The sequence below is a fragment of the Hyperolius riggenbachi genome, chromosome 9 (genome assembly GCF_040937935.1).
Source record: "Hyperolius riggenbachi isolate aHypRig1 chromosome 9, aHypRig1.pri, whole genome shotgun sequence".
Taxonomy (NCBI): Eukaryota; Metazoa; Chordata; class Amphibia; order Anura; family Hyperoliidae; genus Hyperolius; species Hyperolius riggenbachi.
In genome coordinates, this window is record NC_090654.1 from 114,076,973 (window position 1) to 114,091,873 (window position 14,901).

General features: G+C 43.2%; 1 protein-coding gene across 4 annotated transcripts in view; it reads right to left on the minus strand.

The window, feature by feature from the left end:
* The window catches only part of DLL4 (delta like canonical Notch ligand 4), a 42,526-nt gene extending 28,219 nt beyond the window's left edge, over window positions 1-14,307 (minus strand). The window contains exons 1-3 of one of the 4 annotated variants that reach the window (XM_068253375.1): window positions 14,290-14,307; window positions 529-1,266; window positions 149-409 (exon numbers count right to left, since the gene is read on the minus strand). In XM_068253375.1, coding sequence (XP_068109476.1) covers window positions 149-409; window positions 529-588 — 321 coding nt within the window. In that variant the 5' untranslated portion in view covers window positions 589-1,266; window positions 14,290-14,307. Of the gene's footprint in view, window positions 1-148; window positions 410-528; window positions 1,267-2,079; window positions 2,202-5,183; window positions 5,423-14,289 lie in introns of those variants that run through there. The other 3 variants (XM_068253374.1, XM_068253372.1, XM_068253373.1) reach the window with 3 other exon arrangements.
* Between the last annotated feature and the right edge of the window lie 594 nt (window positions 14,308-14,901).

Below are 14,901 nucleotides of genomic sequence, written 5' to 3' on the forward strand. Positions count from 1 at the left end.
GTTGAACCTACTGTATATTCATTGAAAATATTAATGTAATAATGTATCATAAATAATGCTACCTATTAGAAAAGTAGCACCATCTAAGGAGTACCGATTGTTTCGTAACTATTCTTCTGAAGGAAAGGTCAGAAACTGTCGGTCTTACCGGCCATGTGAAGTTAAAGGGCAGCCTGATGGGGTTGCTGAAGCCTTCAATATTCCCAATGGTGAAGGAATTGGATCCTAGCACTGGGGTGATCACCATGCCGAAGGTGCAGGCTCCCGGAGTCACCACTTTCTGATAGTGTTTCAGACATATCTTGAAGAAGATCCTGCAGTTGGGCAAACACGATCCCCCATCCTCCAGCATCCCATTGGTGTTTTTAAACTCATGAAGTTCCATCTGGAAGACCCCGGAGCTAGACACCTTAGAGAAAAAAATACAGAAGACCCACCTGATCAGATCTCAGGATGCCATCATCCCTCAACTACAGAAGCTACAGACCACCAGGTACCCAGAGAACAGCCTTCAATGGCTGGTATTACCTGCTTCAACAGCACTAAGAGAAACGTCAAGCCCCAGATGCCACCTTGTTCCATCTTCATCTCGTCCCCAGCAGAAGCAGCAGCAGATCTCCTCCAAAGATGTAGCAGAGCCAAGACTTCTTGCAAATGGAAACAAAAATAAAACAAGAAAAATATCCACAAAAGGGTGAAAAAGTCACAATCTTGGGATTGGATGAGATCCTCCGTTAAGCCAGCACGAGTCTGGGACACCACAGAGAGAAGTAAGGGGTTATCCAGTGACACATGCCCCTCTTGTCATAAATCCAGCACTGAGCCTTATTACAGAGTCCTCTGCTTATCCTGTCAGTGGAAGAACTCCTGTACAAGGCACTCTGATCTTTTACTTGTTTGGATAGTCCTTGTTGATTGTTATTGTGCTGAGCAAATCCAGGGGCTGCCTTCCTCGCAGCTACTTATATAGTGTTGGCTCTTTCTATTGAAAGCTCATTACGCGCTTGTCATTTACACACAGTGCCCCGCCCCTCTGGTGTCTCCTATACGGCTGATACACAGGACACAATTATTAATGCCCTTCTGCTGCTGCTGCTGCTGCTATTGCACTGACCAGCAGCTAGCCGAGCTGATTATTAGGACAAAGCCTGCATCTGTTAGCAGATGTCCAACAAGCTTTATATAGACTATCTCCCCAAATCAGCCTGCGCCCTCAAGTCCAGAGGAAGAGTTATTCCTGACAGTTACAAGGCAGGTCCATCAGCACTGCAAGAAAAAAAGCAGAACATAGCATAAGAAAAACAACACAATAAAGCAAGTCTATTGAAAAACTCACTGTACTGCAATAAATGCTAGATATATATATTAACCCCCCCCCCTCCCCCCCCCAAAAAAAAAAATAGATTGTGATCTGAGAGTCAGTTAGTGACACAAGTGATTTAATGTATTTTAAAGTTCTATAGAAAATAGTACCAGCTTTTTATATACTTTAATGCACACATATACTGAATAAATAAAACACACCCTGTCAGACAAAACAACCCCTCCAGGCAGCTTTTTCACATTATCTGCAATTTTGTGGTTATACCCTAATTATCCGGCTCTTTCAAAGTCATTGATTTGGCCACTCCTGTCTACAGAGTCAATTGACTACAGAGTCAATCAATCACCTTTACTGTAAAGAACACTTTTCTATGCTGTATTTTAAAATATTGTTTTTCCTGTAGACACGGCTGATTTCCTAAGCACAGCACTTGGGATATGACATATCTTGTTTAAATATATCAATGAAGACACTTGTCCATCTGGTGCTGTGCTGTTACATGATGTGATGCTGCTGGAGCAGGAAAAAGCACAAACCTGATCACAGTTATCAGAAAGAGAAAGAAACCACTTGCACACCAAAAAGGTAGAAAATACAGAAAACACTCTTTAAAAAGTGCTCTATGCAGTGTATAGATAACCATCCTAAATAATGGAGTGTATTATCTCTCTCCCAAAGGAAAGGAAGTTCCACTTTTCTGCGTCCAAATCATTCACAAGAGTGCTGAAACAGGCTAAAGTGGAGGTAGATCTCACCACTCTATCAGCATATAGTCAGTCAGTCAGCGAGACTCTCTTCCTCTGCGTTCCAGCCTGATCTCACCCCGACCAAAGCTACTGCAATCACCTCACTGTGCTTCGGGCTGGACTCTCAGCTCTGACTCAGCCTCTCTCCTCCTCTGTATGGGGAGCTCCTGCGAGGAAGAGATCAGCCACATGGGGGCACTGTGCAAACTACACACTCTTGCTTCTACTTTCTTATACTACTTGACCCAGGTCAGACAAGCCAGCCTTCCTCAGAGGTGCAAAGCCCAATCTACACGATATGATTCTAATTACGATTCTATTACGATTCTATTTACAATTCGATTAAATCCGACATGTCCGATCCTGATTCGATTCGATTCAATTCAATTCGATTTGCCATTGCAAAACAATGGCAAATCGAATTGAATGGAATCGAATCAGGATCGGACATGTCGAATTTAATCTAATCGTAAATAGAATCGTAATTAGAATCATATCGTGTAGATTGGGCTTAATGCCTAGTACATACCGAGCAACTCCCCATCAGAACGATGCGTCGAATCGATCATTTCCAACAGGTCCGATCAGGTTTTTGATCGATTTTCTGATAACTTCTGCAGAAAATCTATAGGATTATCAATCCGAAACCTGATGAGACCTGACAGAAATGATCGATTTGACTCGTCGATCTGACTGGAAATTGCATGGTGTGTACCAGGCATTACTAGACAATGTACACTTCTTTATAGGCGCTTTTAGCTACTGCTCATTTGCCCACCCAGTCTATTATCACCTCATGAGCCAAACAATTACATCCATACATGACAGATATAGAAAATAAAGTGAAAACTCAGAGTCAGATATTGTATTAATCAAGAATGAGTAAAGCATTTGAGGTAATCTGAAGGATTCTGAAGTAAAAGGAATACGGGGGCTGCCTGTCATCTGTTTTCCCTTATAAACAATGCCAGTTGGACTGCTGTACTGATGTTCTGTCTCTAAAGCCTCATACACATATGAGGCATGTCCTCCAATGGGGATCGGGGCTGTAGAGATGTATCACTAGCCTGCAGGCTAGTGATATGTTGTATTGCTGTGGCGAAAGAAGGGTGTGACGGAACAGCACACTAATGATGTTATACAGCAGGCGGGGTCAGTGGGGAGAGTAAATTTTCAGGTCAATCTGCTGAACTGTTTGCTGGCTCAGGTGTAGGAGTGCACTGGGGACCACTGTAAACACGCTAGAGGCGGACATTTCATCTATCGTGTGCACAAGACTTGATACTTTAAGTTAATGTGCCAGAATGAGCATGCAGATCAGATGCTTTGGCTCTGCAGAGTTTAGCGCTATGCTGGTCGCCAGCGATCAGCAAAGCACTGTGATACAAGCAATCCTATAGGATTACTCACACCCGCAGCGATTGCGGCGTGATTTCCGTTGCATGAAGCATTTTATGAGCGATTGCAATGTGATTTTCATTCACTGAAATAAGAATTGCAAAGCACAAGCACAGCAAAATTGTGAAAAACCGCAATGCAAAATCAATTGTGATTCCCACTGTGAATGGGGCCAAACAGGGCAGCCAGGTAATGTGCATTGTAACCACTTGACAACCATACTGCTACCCCCCCCCCCCCCCCTTCCCTAACGACCAGGCTCATTTTTCTTGCACTGGGCTGTGCAGGCTTTTCAGCCTCCTGCACAGCCCAGCTATGGAGCCCAGCGATCGGACTCACCTCCTTTTTTTGTCCCTAGGGGGACATGCTGCCGGAGGGGTCCGATCGCTGCGGCAGGTTTTTTTTTTTTTCTTCTTCAGCCTCTCTCTCCCTCCCCTTCCCTCCTCCCCTCCGGTATCTGAATTGGAACAGGATGGCGATCCGTCCTGTTCCGCCTCTCAAAGGCATCAGCCTATGAGAGGACGGTGCTCCCCGGCCAATCAGAGGCCGGGGATCGCCGATCTCATACAGTGCTGCCGGGGACCGCAGCGCTGTACAGTTGTAAACAAAGGGGATTTCTTTCCCCTTTTGTTTACAAACAGCCTGCTAGCCGCGATCGGCGGCTAGCAGGATATTCACGGAACTCCGTTCCGTGAAGTGGCAGGGAACGATCGTGCATGTGTGTGGCCGTTCTCTGGGAAACTGCAGCCCCAGGACTTGACGTCCATCTGCGTTAGGCGATCCTGGAGCTGCCGCCGCGGCCACGCCCATCGGCATTAGGTGGTCCCAAAAGGTTAAAGAGGACCTGAACTCAGAACTTCCTCTCTGCTCTAACAGATACACAACAACATAATAACCTTGAAAGAAAAACATTTATTTGTGACAGCTGATACAAATACTGCAATAAGTCTACAGTTTGTCTACTTCCTGCTTTCATAGAAGCAGACATATTGTTAACATCCTGTGTTTACAAATTAGCTGCTGTGCCATGGCATAGGAGATTCCTAAATTGACACAGCTGAGCGATCAAATTATGGTGGCCATTAGGGCCCATTTCCACTATGGACAATTTGCCACATGTAAATTTGCATATGCAATGTATTTCAATAGACCTGTTTCCATTACAGATGAAACAATTTTACGCGCGGTTTGGGCGTTTTTGTGTGCATATGTCAATAGAAAATGAATGGCGACGGGGGAATTAACAAAAAAAATATTCCCTTACACATGCAAATTTACATGAAAAAAAAACCCTGCAAAGGCACATGAATTTGTGAATCTGCAAGCGTTTTTTTCTATACGGATTCGCCTAGGTATAGTGGAAACGGGCCCTTAGTTACAGATCAGCGGGAATTAGACAGGCTCCGTGTCCCTCTCATTTCAGTTGTGCATTACCCAAGTTTCTCCTAAGCCTATAATTTTGTTCTTATTTACCTAGAGCATGTAGCGCCAGCCATGTCTCTACCTGTTGTGAGGTGGGTTTTTTGCATCCCCCACCCCACAATTAACTTAGATTATGACATGGACAGTCTGTTATGACAATGGCAGGGGTTAGATTGTGGGGCAGTGAGTGGCATGGCCATGTACTAATACAGCGCTGTGGAAGGTGTCTGTCAGTTCTAAAAAAATTACAGAATAATAAACACATAACAAAGAAAATAAGATGGTCAGCTGACCTAAGAACCAGTTGGTGACAGAGGCATTGCAGAACAAAGTTACACTGAACCTGTGCTGAAAAGCTGTGAGGTAAAGCAAACATCTGAAATCTTTACACATTGCCATGTTGAGGGCGGCTATGCCAAATCTGACTGAGATGTTATTTTTTCTTCTCTGCTTTTTTTCATATCTATGCATATCTATCCAGCCTGAGTTTTAAATTGGGCCCACCCCTTACTGCCTCACTAAGCTGCTGCTATTGGCTACATATCACCATGTCTGGTCATGTGACTGGATTAGTGGGTACAAGTTTCAGTGTAGCTCCACTAGAGAGAGATAAAAAGAGCCTTGTGTGGAAAAAGAGTCTGTAGTTGTTGCTCCTAGCAACAAGTCATTTCTTGTTTCAGTTGCTGTGACCATCAGGCATTTAAGACACGGTGAAACATAAAACCTGTAGCAATAAGAGAGAAAACAGACAGCACACAACTCCTAATTATCCCCCATATCTGTACATGCATTTAACCTAGGAAAACATTTTTGACACATATTTGTTCAAATCTGGAGGTGTCCAAAAGTAAATCATAAATCATTTATCCATAATTCACTATGTATAAAGCATGATCCAACTTATGGTGCCCTTACACGGTACAATCAAAACGTTCAATTTTCCTGTTTATTCAACCGAAATGTTCAAATCGAATTAAAGTTTAAAAGAGTCTTTGGTACTTTTCCGTTAGCCGGGCGCATCTACTAGGTGGCGTTAATTACTATTCCCCCTCGAGGCCGCCATGGATAGTAGGGAAAGAGGTACTTATCCGTTAGCCGGGCGCATCCGGCAGGTGGCGCTAATTACTATTCCCCCTCCAGGCCGACATGGATAGTAGGGAAAGATGTAACTCTGGTGGAGTTTTGTCGCCACCTAGAGGATGCGCCCGGCTAACGGATAAGTACCGGGAAAGATGTAACTGTGGTGGAGTTTTGTTGCCACCTGCCGGATGCGCCCGGCTAACGGATAAGTACCGAATATTTTTTTGATCAAGAAAAAATAATCTTTTTCTCCCGTTTTTTCAATAAAAATCCGATCGGACATGTTGGAAAAATCTTTATATTCGAACGGAATAATCGAACAAAAAAAAAAAGAAAAAATTGTACCATGTATGGGCACCATTACAAATTCAACTAGCAAACAATCTCTGGAACAGAACCTGTTTGTAGGCAGGGGACTGCCTGTACTGAGGTAAGTATCTACCCTTTGTTATTTTTCTGCAACTTTGGGATTGCTTGAAAAAAAAAATAGCTTTCAGTCAGGCTATGAGCCAGTCTGAGGTGCTTCCAGGTTGCAGACGTGAAGATGGCTCCTGGATTGGTGTGGCGTGTGCCAGTATAAACTCCTGGCTGACTGCAATATGGGCTTATTGTTGAGTCGCGTGTCTCTCATTAAATCCAGGCACACAGAGAGCCTTTCATGTGCTTGTTAAAATAGGCAGAGGGGGGAGGTAGTTTGGGCAGATAAAGCTTCAGCTGTATGTTAATGAGGGCTTGGCTTGCTGGCTATCTCTTGCTATAGCTCATAAAGCAGTAAACCTATTGATAGCACCTGAAAAAAAGGCAGCTATATGGTCCTAGTGCAGCTTTCACCGTATCTAGATACAATATTGATCTGTAATGATATTTCCATGAATAACATGCATTTAATTTGTCTGTTAGTACTTTGGCAGAGCCCCATATAAAAGACCCATATCGGTTCGCAAAGTACCTGGACCTCAGCTGTCCTAGGCAAACACCCAGGGACAATTTAGATACCAAGCAATGAGCTAAACAGCCCTTTTTCCTCTGAATGGCAGACAGTTGTCTTGTGATGTTTGCTACAGCACCCAGTTATTATATTTATATTGACAGATTTGTGCCTGTGACTATTGCCATCTTCTGTATATAAACTGAGACTTTCTGCCAGCACATGGAGGCAAAACATAAATATTTAGTGAAATTAAAATGCATGTTTATGTGTGCTGGTGATGGCAAGATATAGGGAGCTAGTGAAAACATAAATACTTAGTCAGCAAGTTGTGAGAAAGAAGCAGCAGGTTTTCTTGGGTCAAAAATGCATACCGGAATATCCAGTCGTAATATGAATAAAGAACTTACATTTAACCTCCTTTCACGCTATGTTTGTTGTGTCATAGAAAAACAGAGAATCTTGCTTTTTTCCTGGTGGACTCAAAGCTCCAGAGCTGCAGCCACTAGGGTGCACTCAGTAGCCAGTAGCAGTATTAGGGAGTCTTGCCCAAGGACTTCTTACTGAACAGGAAAAGCCTAGATAGGAAACCCTGGTGCAATAGCAATATTGCAGTGCTCAATATACAGTATAATGCTTGTTGTATGATTGCCCGCTATTAACCAGGTGCCCAAATTTCTGCTCCGGTGCTGAAATACCAATATTTTCTATTGGCGTCTGTGGCGCCGCCCAATTAGTGCACTTGCCGCATGCGCCTTTTTTACTGTTTCGACTGGGGGCACCTATTCCTGGCTACTTATACTAGGGCACCTATTCCTGGATACCTACATTGCGGGCACCTATTCCTGGCTACCTATACTGGGGGCACATATTCCTGGCTACCTATACTGGGGGCACCTATTCCTGGCTACCTATACTGGGGCACCTATTCCTGGATACCTACATTGCGGGCACCTATTCCTGGCTACCTATTCTGGGGGCACATATTCCTGGCTACCTATACTGGGGGCACCTATTCCTGGCTACCTATACTGGGGGCACCTATTCCTGGCTACCATATGGGGCACCTATTCTTGGCTACCTATACTGGGGGCACATATTCCTGGCTACCTATACTGGGGGACCTATTCCTGGCTACCTATACTGGGGGCACCTATTTCTGGCTACCATATGGGGCACCTATTCTTGGCTACCTATACTGGGGGCAAATATGCCTGGCTACCTATACTGAGGGCTCCTATTCCTGGCTACCTATACTGGGACACCTATTCCTGGCTACCTATACTGGGGCACCTATGCCTGACTACCTACACTGCAGGCACCTATTCCTGGCTACCTATACTTGGGGCATCTATTCCTGGCTACCTATACTTGGGGCATCTATTCCTGGCTACCTTTACTGGGGGCACCTATACTTAACTAGCTATACAGGAGGCACATATGCCTGGCTACCATACGGGGGGGGGGGGGGGGAGGGGGGCTTGGGGTGAGGGATTGGAGCGCTGTAAAAACAGCACCAGAGATTTGGATGCAGCCATCGCCACCATAGGCTGTAATAGGAATTACAGCTATAGCGGTACTCAGTAAGTAATTTGGACGCTGTCAAAAGATGGAACACAAATTACTATAAAATACTGTAATTCGGCAATAGCTGGAAGCCGAATTACATATTTCTCTACTATCCATGGTAGCCTGGAGGGGCAATAGTATTTAACACCGCCAGGACTTTTGCCGGAGCAGGGTGAGCCGTTTTATGGCCTTATCCTGCGCCTACATTTCCCAGCAGCTTAAAGTGAACCCGTAGTAAAAGTGATATGAAGTCTGCCATATTTGTTTTCTTTTAAACAACGCCAGTACCTGGTAGCCCTGCTGATCTATTTGGCTGCACTAGTGTCTGAAGTACACCAGAAACAAGCATGCAGCTAATCTTGTCAGTTCTGACAATGTTGTCAGAAACTCCTGATGTGCATTTGCTTGTTCAGGGTTTATGGTTGAAAGTATTAAAGGCAGAGGATCAGCAAGACAGCCACACAACTGGTATTGCTTAAAGCGGATCTGAGATGAAAAACTAACTATAACAAGTAACTTGTCTATATATCTTATCTAAATTTTAGAAGGTTTACACAGCAAATCTAGCTGCAAACAGTTTTAATAGAATATGATTATTTATTCCTGTGATACAATGACAGTAGCCATGTTGTTTGTAAACATTACACAGAAGCAGGCTTATCTGTATCTTGAGCTTTCAGCCTAATCCCCCCTCCTCTCCTCTGCCTCTGAAATCAATGGCTAGTAACACCTCCCCCTCCTCCTGCCCAGACTGAGCTCCCATGAGCCCTTGCTACTGCCAAGGCTCTCTGAAAACCTGTGGGCGGGGCTTTTTTAGTTTATAGGGAATTAGAGTATTAAAACAAAAACAAAAAAGTATTTGCCTTGAGGAATGCCCTATAAACAATAGGAAAGGAACACAATTATGCAATGAGTAAAAGTTCACCTCGGATCCACTTTAAAAGGAAATAAATATGGCAGCCTCCACCACGGGTTCACTTTAATCATATGTATGCTGAGGGAGCGGAGCACATCTGGCTACATATTGTGATGGGGGGCAGATTATTTACTGTAAGGGGGAGGCCCAAGTCCATAAAATTGTGTAATACCTTATACCATGATATTTATTGAGATGGTTATCATACCGTGAATATTTCATACCGTTACAATCCTCGTCTCAATCCATGCTGTAATATACCGTATGTAGCTGCACATTTCTTGTATGAATATACCCTTTGAAGTAATTATGATGCGCTGTGATCATCAACCCATTATAATTATTAGATTGTAATGCGCTCTAGTGAAATCCACGGTAGATGAGATAGGATTGGTTGCCTTGGTTAGGTGAACTCTGACCTTGGTCTTATTGAGGAAATGCAGGTGTCTTACAGATCACTAATATACACATCCAAACCCCACATATTGTCTTCACTATGATTACCTTTTCTAAGTAAAAAACAAGATAATGCATCAGAGCAACCATTACTCATATCCTTCACATTGATCACAAACCAGGAAATTGTATAGGCAAAACTGGAAGATTGATCTCAGTGTATCCATTATCTTAATGACAGGACCTCAGTATGTTATACATACATCAATAAGGTTATATTAATGTGGAAAATATACAAAGTAAATAAAAGAAGATCTTGCTGCGGTCTCCACGGAATACAGTACTTTGAAATTATGTAGCGTTACTCTTTTAAAATCTACTCACAGGCAGAAACCACATTTTAAAGAGGAACTGTAGTGAAAATAGCATAATTAATAAAATTGCATATTTTTTTTTACATTATTTATTTGTTAATTATTTAGTCAGTGTTTGCCCAAATCAAGTATTTGTAAAATCCTTCCCCACCCTACTTTACATTATGAAATTTATCTCAAGTGGTGACATGATTAGTTCTGTCAGGTGCACCTCTGCAGAATGTTTGTGTACTGAGAATTCCAACCCCAATAAAAACAATGCCTGGTCTCTCAGAATGCTCTGGGTGTAGAATTCTGCATAGCTAATCAGCCTCGGCTAAAGGCCCGTACACACACCTGACTGCAGGCAACAACGGGTCCGTCGTCACCTCCCGCTGGGCGGGTTTTCAGCAGACAGTCCGGCGTCACCTCCCGCCGGGCGGATCGCTCAGAAACAGCCTTATCAGTCTGCAGACAGACTGTACACACGCCGGACTGTCGCTGGAATGCCCGCCCAGTGGGAGGTGACGACGGACCCGTGGTTGCCTTTTGTACGGCGTGTGTACGGGACTTAAGAATCACTGGGAGGGCAGAGCTGCATACTTATATAAAGCAATATGTTATATATTAAGTGTTTGTGATGCTGAAACCAAGAAAATTACAGTAAAGGTGCATATCCTGAATCATTTACTTACCATAATTCTACTAAAGGTGAAACTCAAAAAAATTAGAATAACGTGCAAAAGTCAATTTATTTTAGTAGACTCATTACATGCAAAGGGAGGTATTGCAAGCCTTTATTTGTAATCATTTTGATGCTTCCGAAAACCCCAAAATTAAAATCTCCAAGAATTTGAATACTTTGAAAATATTAAATATTCTAAGCTCAAAGAGTTAGACTCTAACCAGCTAATAAATCTACAACACCTGCAAAGGGTTCCTATTTCATATATTAGTTTGACCTTTTAAATTGAATTACTGAAATAAATTGACTTTTGCATGATATTCAAATTTTTCGAGTTTCACCCCTATATGTCTCTACAGTGTCTCTTTAGCCTTTAATCCAGGCATGTTTTGTGTTATTAGTTATTTTAAGGATGTCACCATGTCTAGAGTTTGTTTCATGTTATGAAGCAGAATATTTTTGACTATGTATGATGTTATTATGAATACTGTATATTGTGTTTTTTTTTTAGGCCAAACTAAACTTTCTTTGGGTGAATTGTCTTCTATAAATTATTTATATAGTTTATGAATTTGAAAAGTAAGAAGAAAACTTCACAAAAACTATTCGCAAATTACTCTATTTGCATACTGTGCTACTAGGTTGCTAGGTGTGCTGCTAGGTTTTGGTCACATTTTCCCATCTATTATGGTGCTGTTTTGACATACCCCTATTCCATGTGTTTCTGCATTCAATTTGAAATACTGGACCCTACAGGAACTTAGATGGCTTTTAGTTTACAAAAACTTGCAGGATTCTGTGTAGTTGCATATGCCAATGAATAGGCCCCCTGTAACATGCATAATAGTGCAAGCAAGCATAGTATGCACCAACCTACTTTAAAGATTATGAGCACATATGGGGCCACTATACATACAACATAAAGCTGTGTTGATGGTTACAAATGTGACAATAATCTGGCCACAATGTAAACTAATAATTGATTTATTTTGCTGTGGTGACAGTAGCTGTATCCCAAATTGACTGCAGTGAGTCTTTATGTATATTAGTATCCAAAGGGTCAATTTAGGTTTTAACCACACCCCTTTAGCCCTTCCTTCTCATTTAATGTAAAGTGTCTCCATCTGGGAGATCAGCCTGGGCTTTGTATTTTGCCTATTAGTGCTGTCATTACAGTGCCTCTGTATAGTGCCTGTTATATAGTGACCCCCACATAAGGCCTGATGCACTAACCTATGGCAATATAATTATGTGCAGGCAGTATACAGCAATATTACTGATCTTAGTGCAAGTAGAGTACCACGCAATTCACAGTACATGGGTAATGCTAGCGAAGGTAAGGCGTGTTAATTATTGGGGGCTTAAAGGGACTCCGAGCACCTCTCATGAGTATGCCTTTAAGCCAGACGACTTCCAACAAAAGCCTCTTGCAATGGCCATGTGTGTCACTTCCTCTTCCTGCTTCATTCAGTGATGCCTTTCTCTAGCAGAGAAGACAGGGGCGACCCGGAAATTATAACATAGCCAAGATGGCAGCCGCGATATTTAAATTAAAATCGTATGAAAACTATTTGATGTGGAATGACAATTCAGGCATCAAATGAAAGAGGAGAGCACGAGCTACAGAAAGGTATGCATCTTTAAGTACTTTGCAGTACTGGTCGGAGCCTCTAGGCATACCCATGAGAGGTGCTCGGAGTCCCTTTAATGTGCATTACCATAGCAATGCTTGCTTTACCTATGTACTGTGGGTCACACTAATTTCACAACGCGGTATTCTGCTGGCGTTAGTATCTGTCATATTGCCATGTGCTACCTGGGCACAGCTGCATTACCGTAGGTTTGTGCATCAGGCCCACTGTAGCTTAATTGTATACTAGTGTATTCCTCTTATAGTGCCCATCCTATACAGTGCCCCAATTTATAGTGCTCCCTATGTACTCTAGAACCCAACCCTATAATACCTCTATACTATGGTGTTCCCTATATATTTCACTCCTTACAATGTCTGCTACTTCAAGCCCCCATTAAACTTCCTCCAATTTATAATGCTCTATTTAGTATCTAGTTCTTAGTGCCCCCGTTGTAGTTCCTCTTGACCCCCATTAATAGTGCCCTGTTAAAGTGCTTCAAGGTGGATATTATTTTTTGTATTGATAAAGTGCCAATATATGACGCAAAGCTGAACAATAGATAATAGGGAGACAGACAATAAGGTACAAGATACAAGATCTTGCAATGGACTTAGTTTTAGAGATCACATCATTCAAATCTAAGTCAGTCTGCAGGAAGGGTACCCGATTAATGGGGGTGCATGATCAAGTTAGATACACTGGGGGTGAGACCCCTGGGGGCATGTTTGAAGAAGCTGAAGGATAGGGCGAGTCTGATAGGTAGTGGAAGGGAGCTCCAGGGAGGGGGGCAGCTCTTGAGAAGTTCTTCAGTTTCGCATGGGAGTGGGAGATGCTCTGGGCAGAAAGGGGTAGATCGTTGAAGGATCTGAGAGGTGTGTGTCTGTGAACAAGTTCAGAGATGTAGGTTGGCCAGGTCTTGTAGACGGATTTATATACCAGGCACAGAATCTTGAAGCTGATCCTGGAGCAAGTTGAGAGCCAGTGGAGGGATTTACAGAGGGGAGTCGTGGAAGCAGAGCGATTGGAAAAACGGTGTCTGGCTGCCAGATTCATGACAAATTATAGGGGGGCGGGGTTGCTTTCTATCACACCTGCAGAGCTCAGCAACTGGGAGAGTGGTTAATATACTTTTTTTAGTGTTCTCGTCTCAGGTACAATGTAACCCAGGATCTGTTGACATATCTGATACTGGAAAAAAATCAGTTTTCTGTTGCAGAGTGAACTGGCCCATGTGTTTTGATCTGATTTTTCTGGTTCGAAGCAAGTCAGCCCCATTCAATAGTACGGTACTTTGCAACTGTAGCCAAGATTTGCACTCATGGCTGTTTTTCACTCTTGCAGCACACATGCCAGCACCAGTGATGCGAGAACGCAGCTTATTCCCTGTAGCCATGCACGGCTATAAGGATTCGGACGCGTGCTGCGGAAAACTGCAACATGCCGTCCAAATCGCACCAGCATGTAATTTGGACAGCAAGCCTATTGTCTGAATAGACAGCGTTACCACGTCCTGCTCGCATGTGGGAAATGCTGCGTATTTGGAAGAAGTGGAAATGGGCCCTTGAGAGCGGATTGTAGTGTAGGTGCCATATATCACTCAACTTGGCGGCCGATCGACCATCCGATCCGATAATTATTATTGTATCGGATGAAAATCATTGCCGCCAAGTGCATGCCTGATCGACTGTGCGACCAATTTTGGACATGCTCACAGATATCAGGCCGTCGTGGCCGAGCCGGTGTAGTAATGGCGAGTGATATGGGGACGAGCAAAGAAACCCCCGGCGCTGTTTCCCCAGTGTATAAATGTAGCCCCCATGTATGCATTTATACATTACCTGCCCTGTGTTGCGGTGCCCAGCCGTCCCAAATCCGCTGCTCTTCCATTAGCGATATACATGCAGCCAGTGCATAGCACACAGCATGACGGATTCGGCTGATTACCATGAGTTTTAACGTTGAAATCGAGCGGAAATCAGTCTGCGGTGTTTGGGCAGCTGACAGATCTCTCTCTCTAATCAGATTCCATCAGAGAGAGATTTGTCTCTTGGTCGAATCTGCCCATCATCGCTAGATGTATGGCTACCTTTAAAGGATTCAGCAATGATTAAAGCTAGCGAAAAATAAATCTTCTTGGCCAGTAAGAATTCAAATATACTCTATTTTATCTTTCTGCAGCTGGGAGTATATTAGAAATCAGTAATTAAATGTATGTGATTTCCTTTAACATGTCCAACCAAGCTCCCCAGTGCTGATTGCATAGGACACAGGCAGGGGCAGTTACAGACAGGGTTATATGATACGTGGTACATTAAAACTACAGCATGTCGGCTTGGATTATCCCTTTATCAATAGATGGATCTGCGGAGTGCTACAGAGCAAACCTCATGAAAAAGCAGGGCGATTATTGTCATTTAGTACTGTGTTGATGAGTCCCCAAGCTAGCCCAG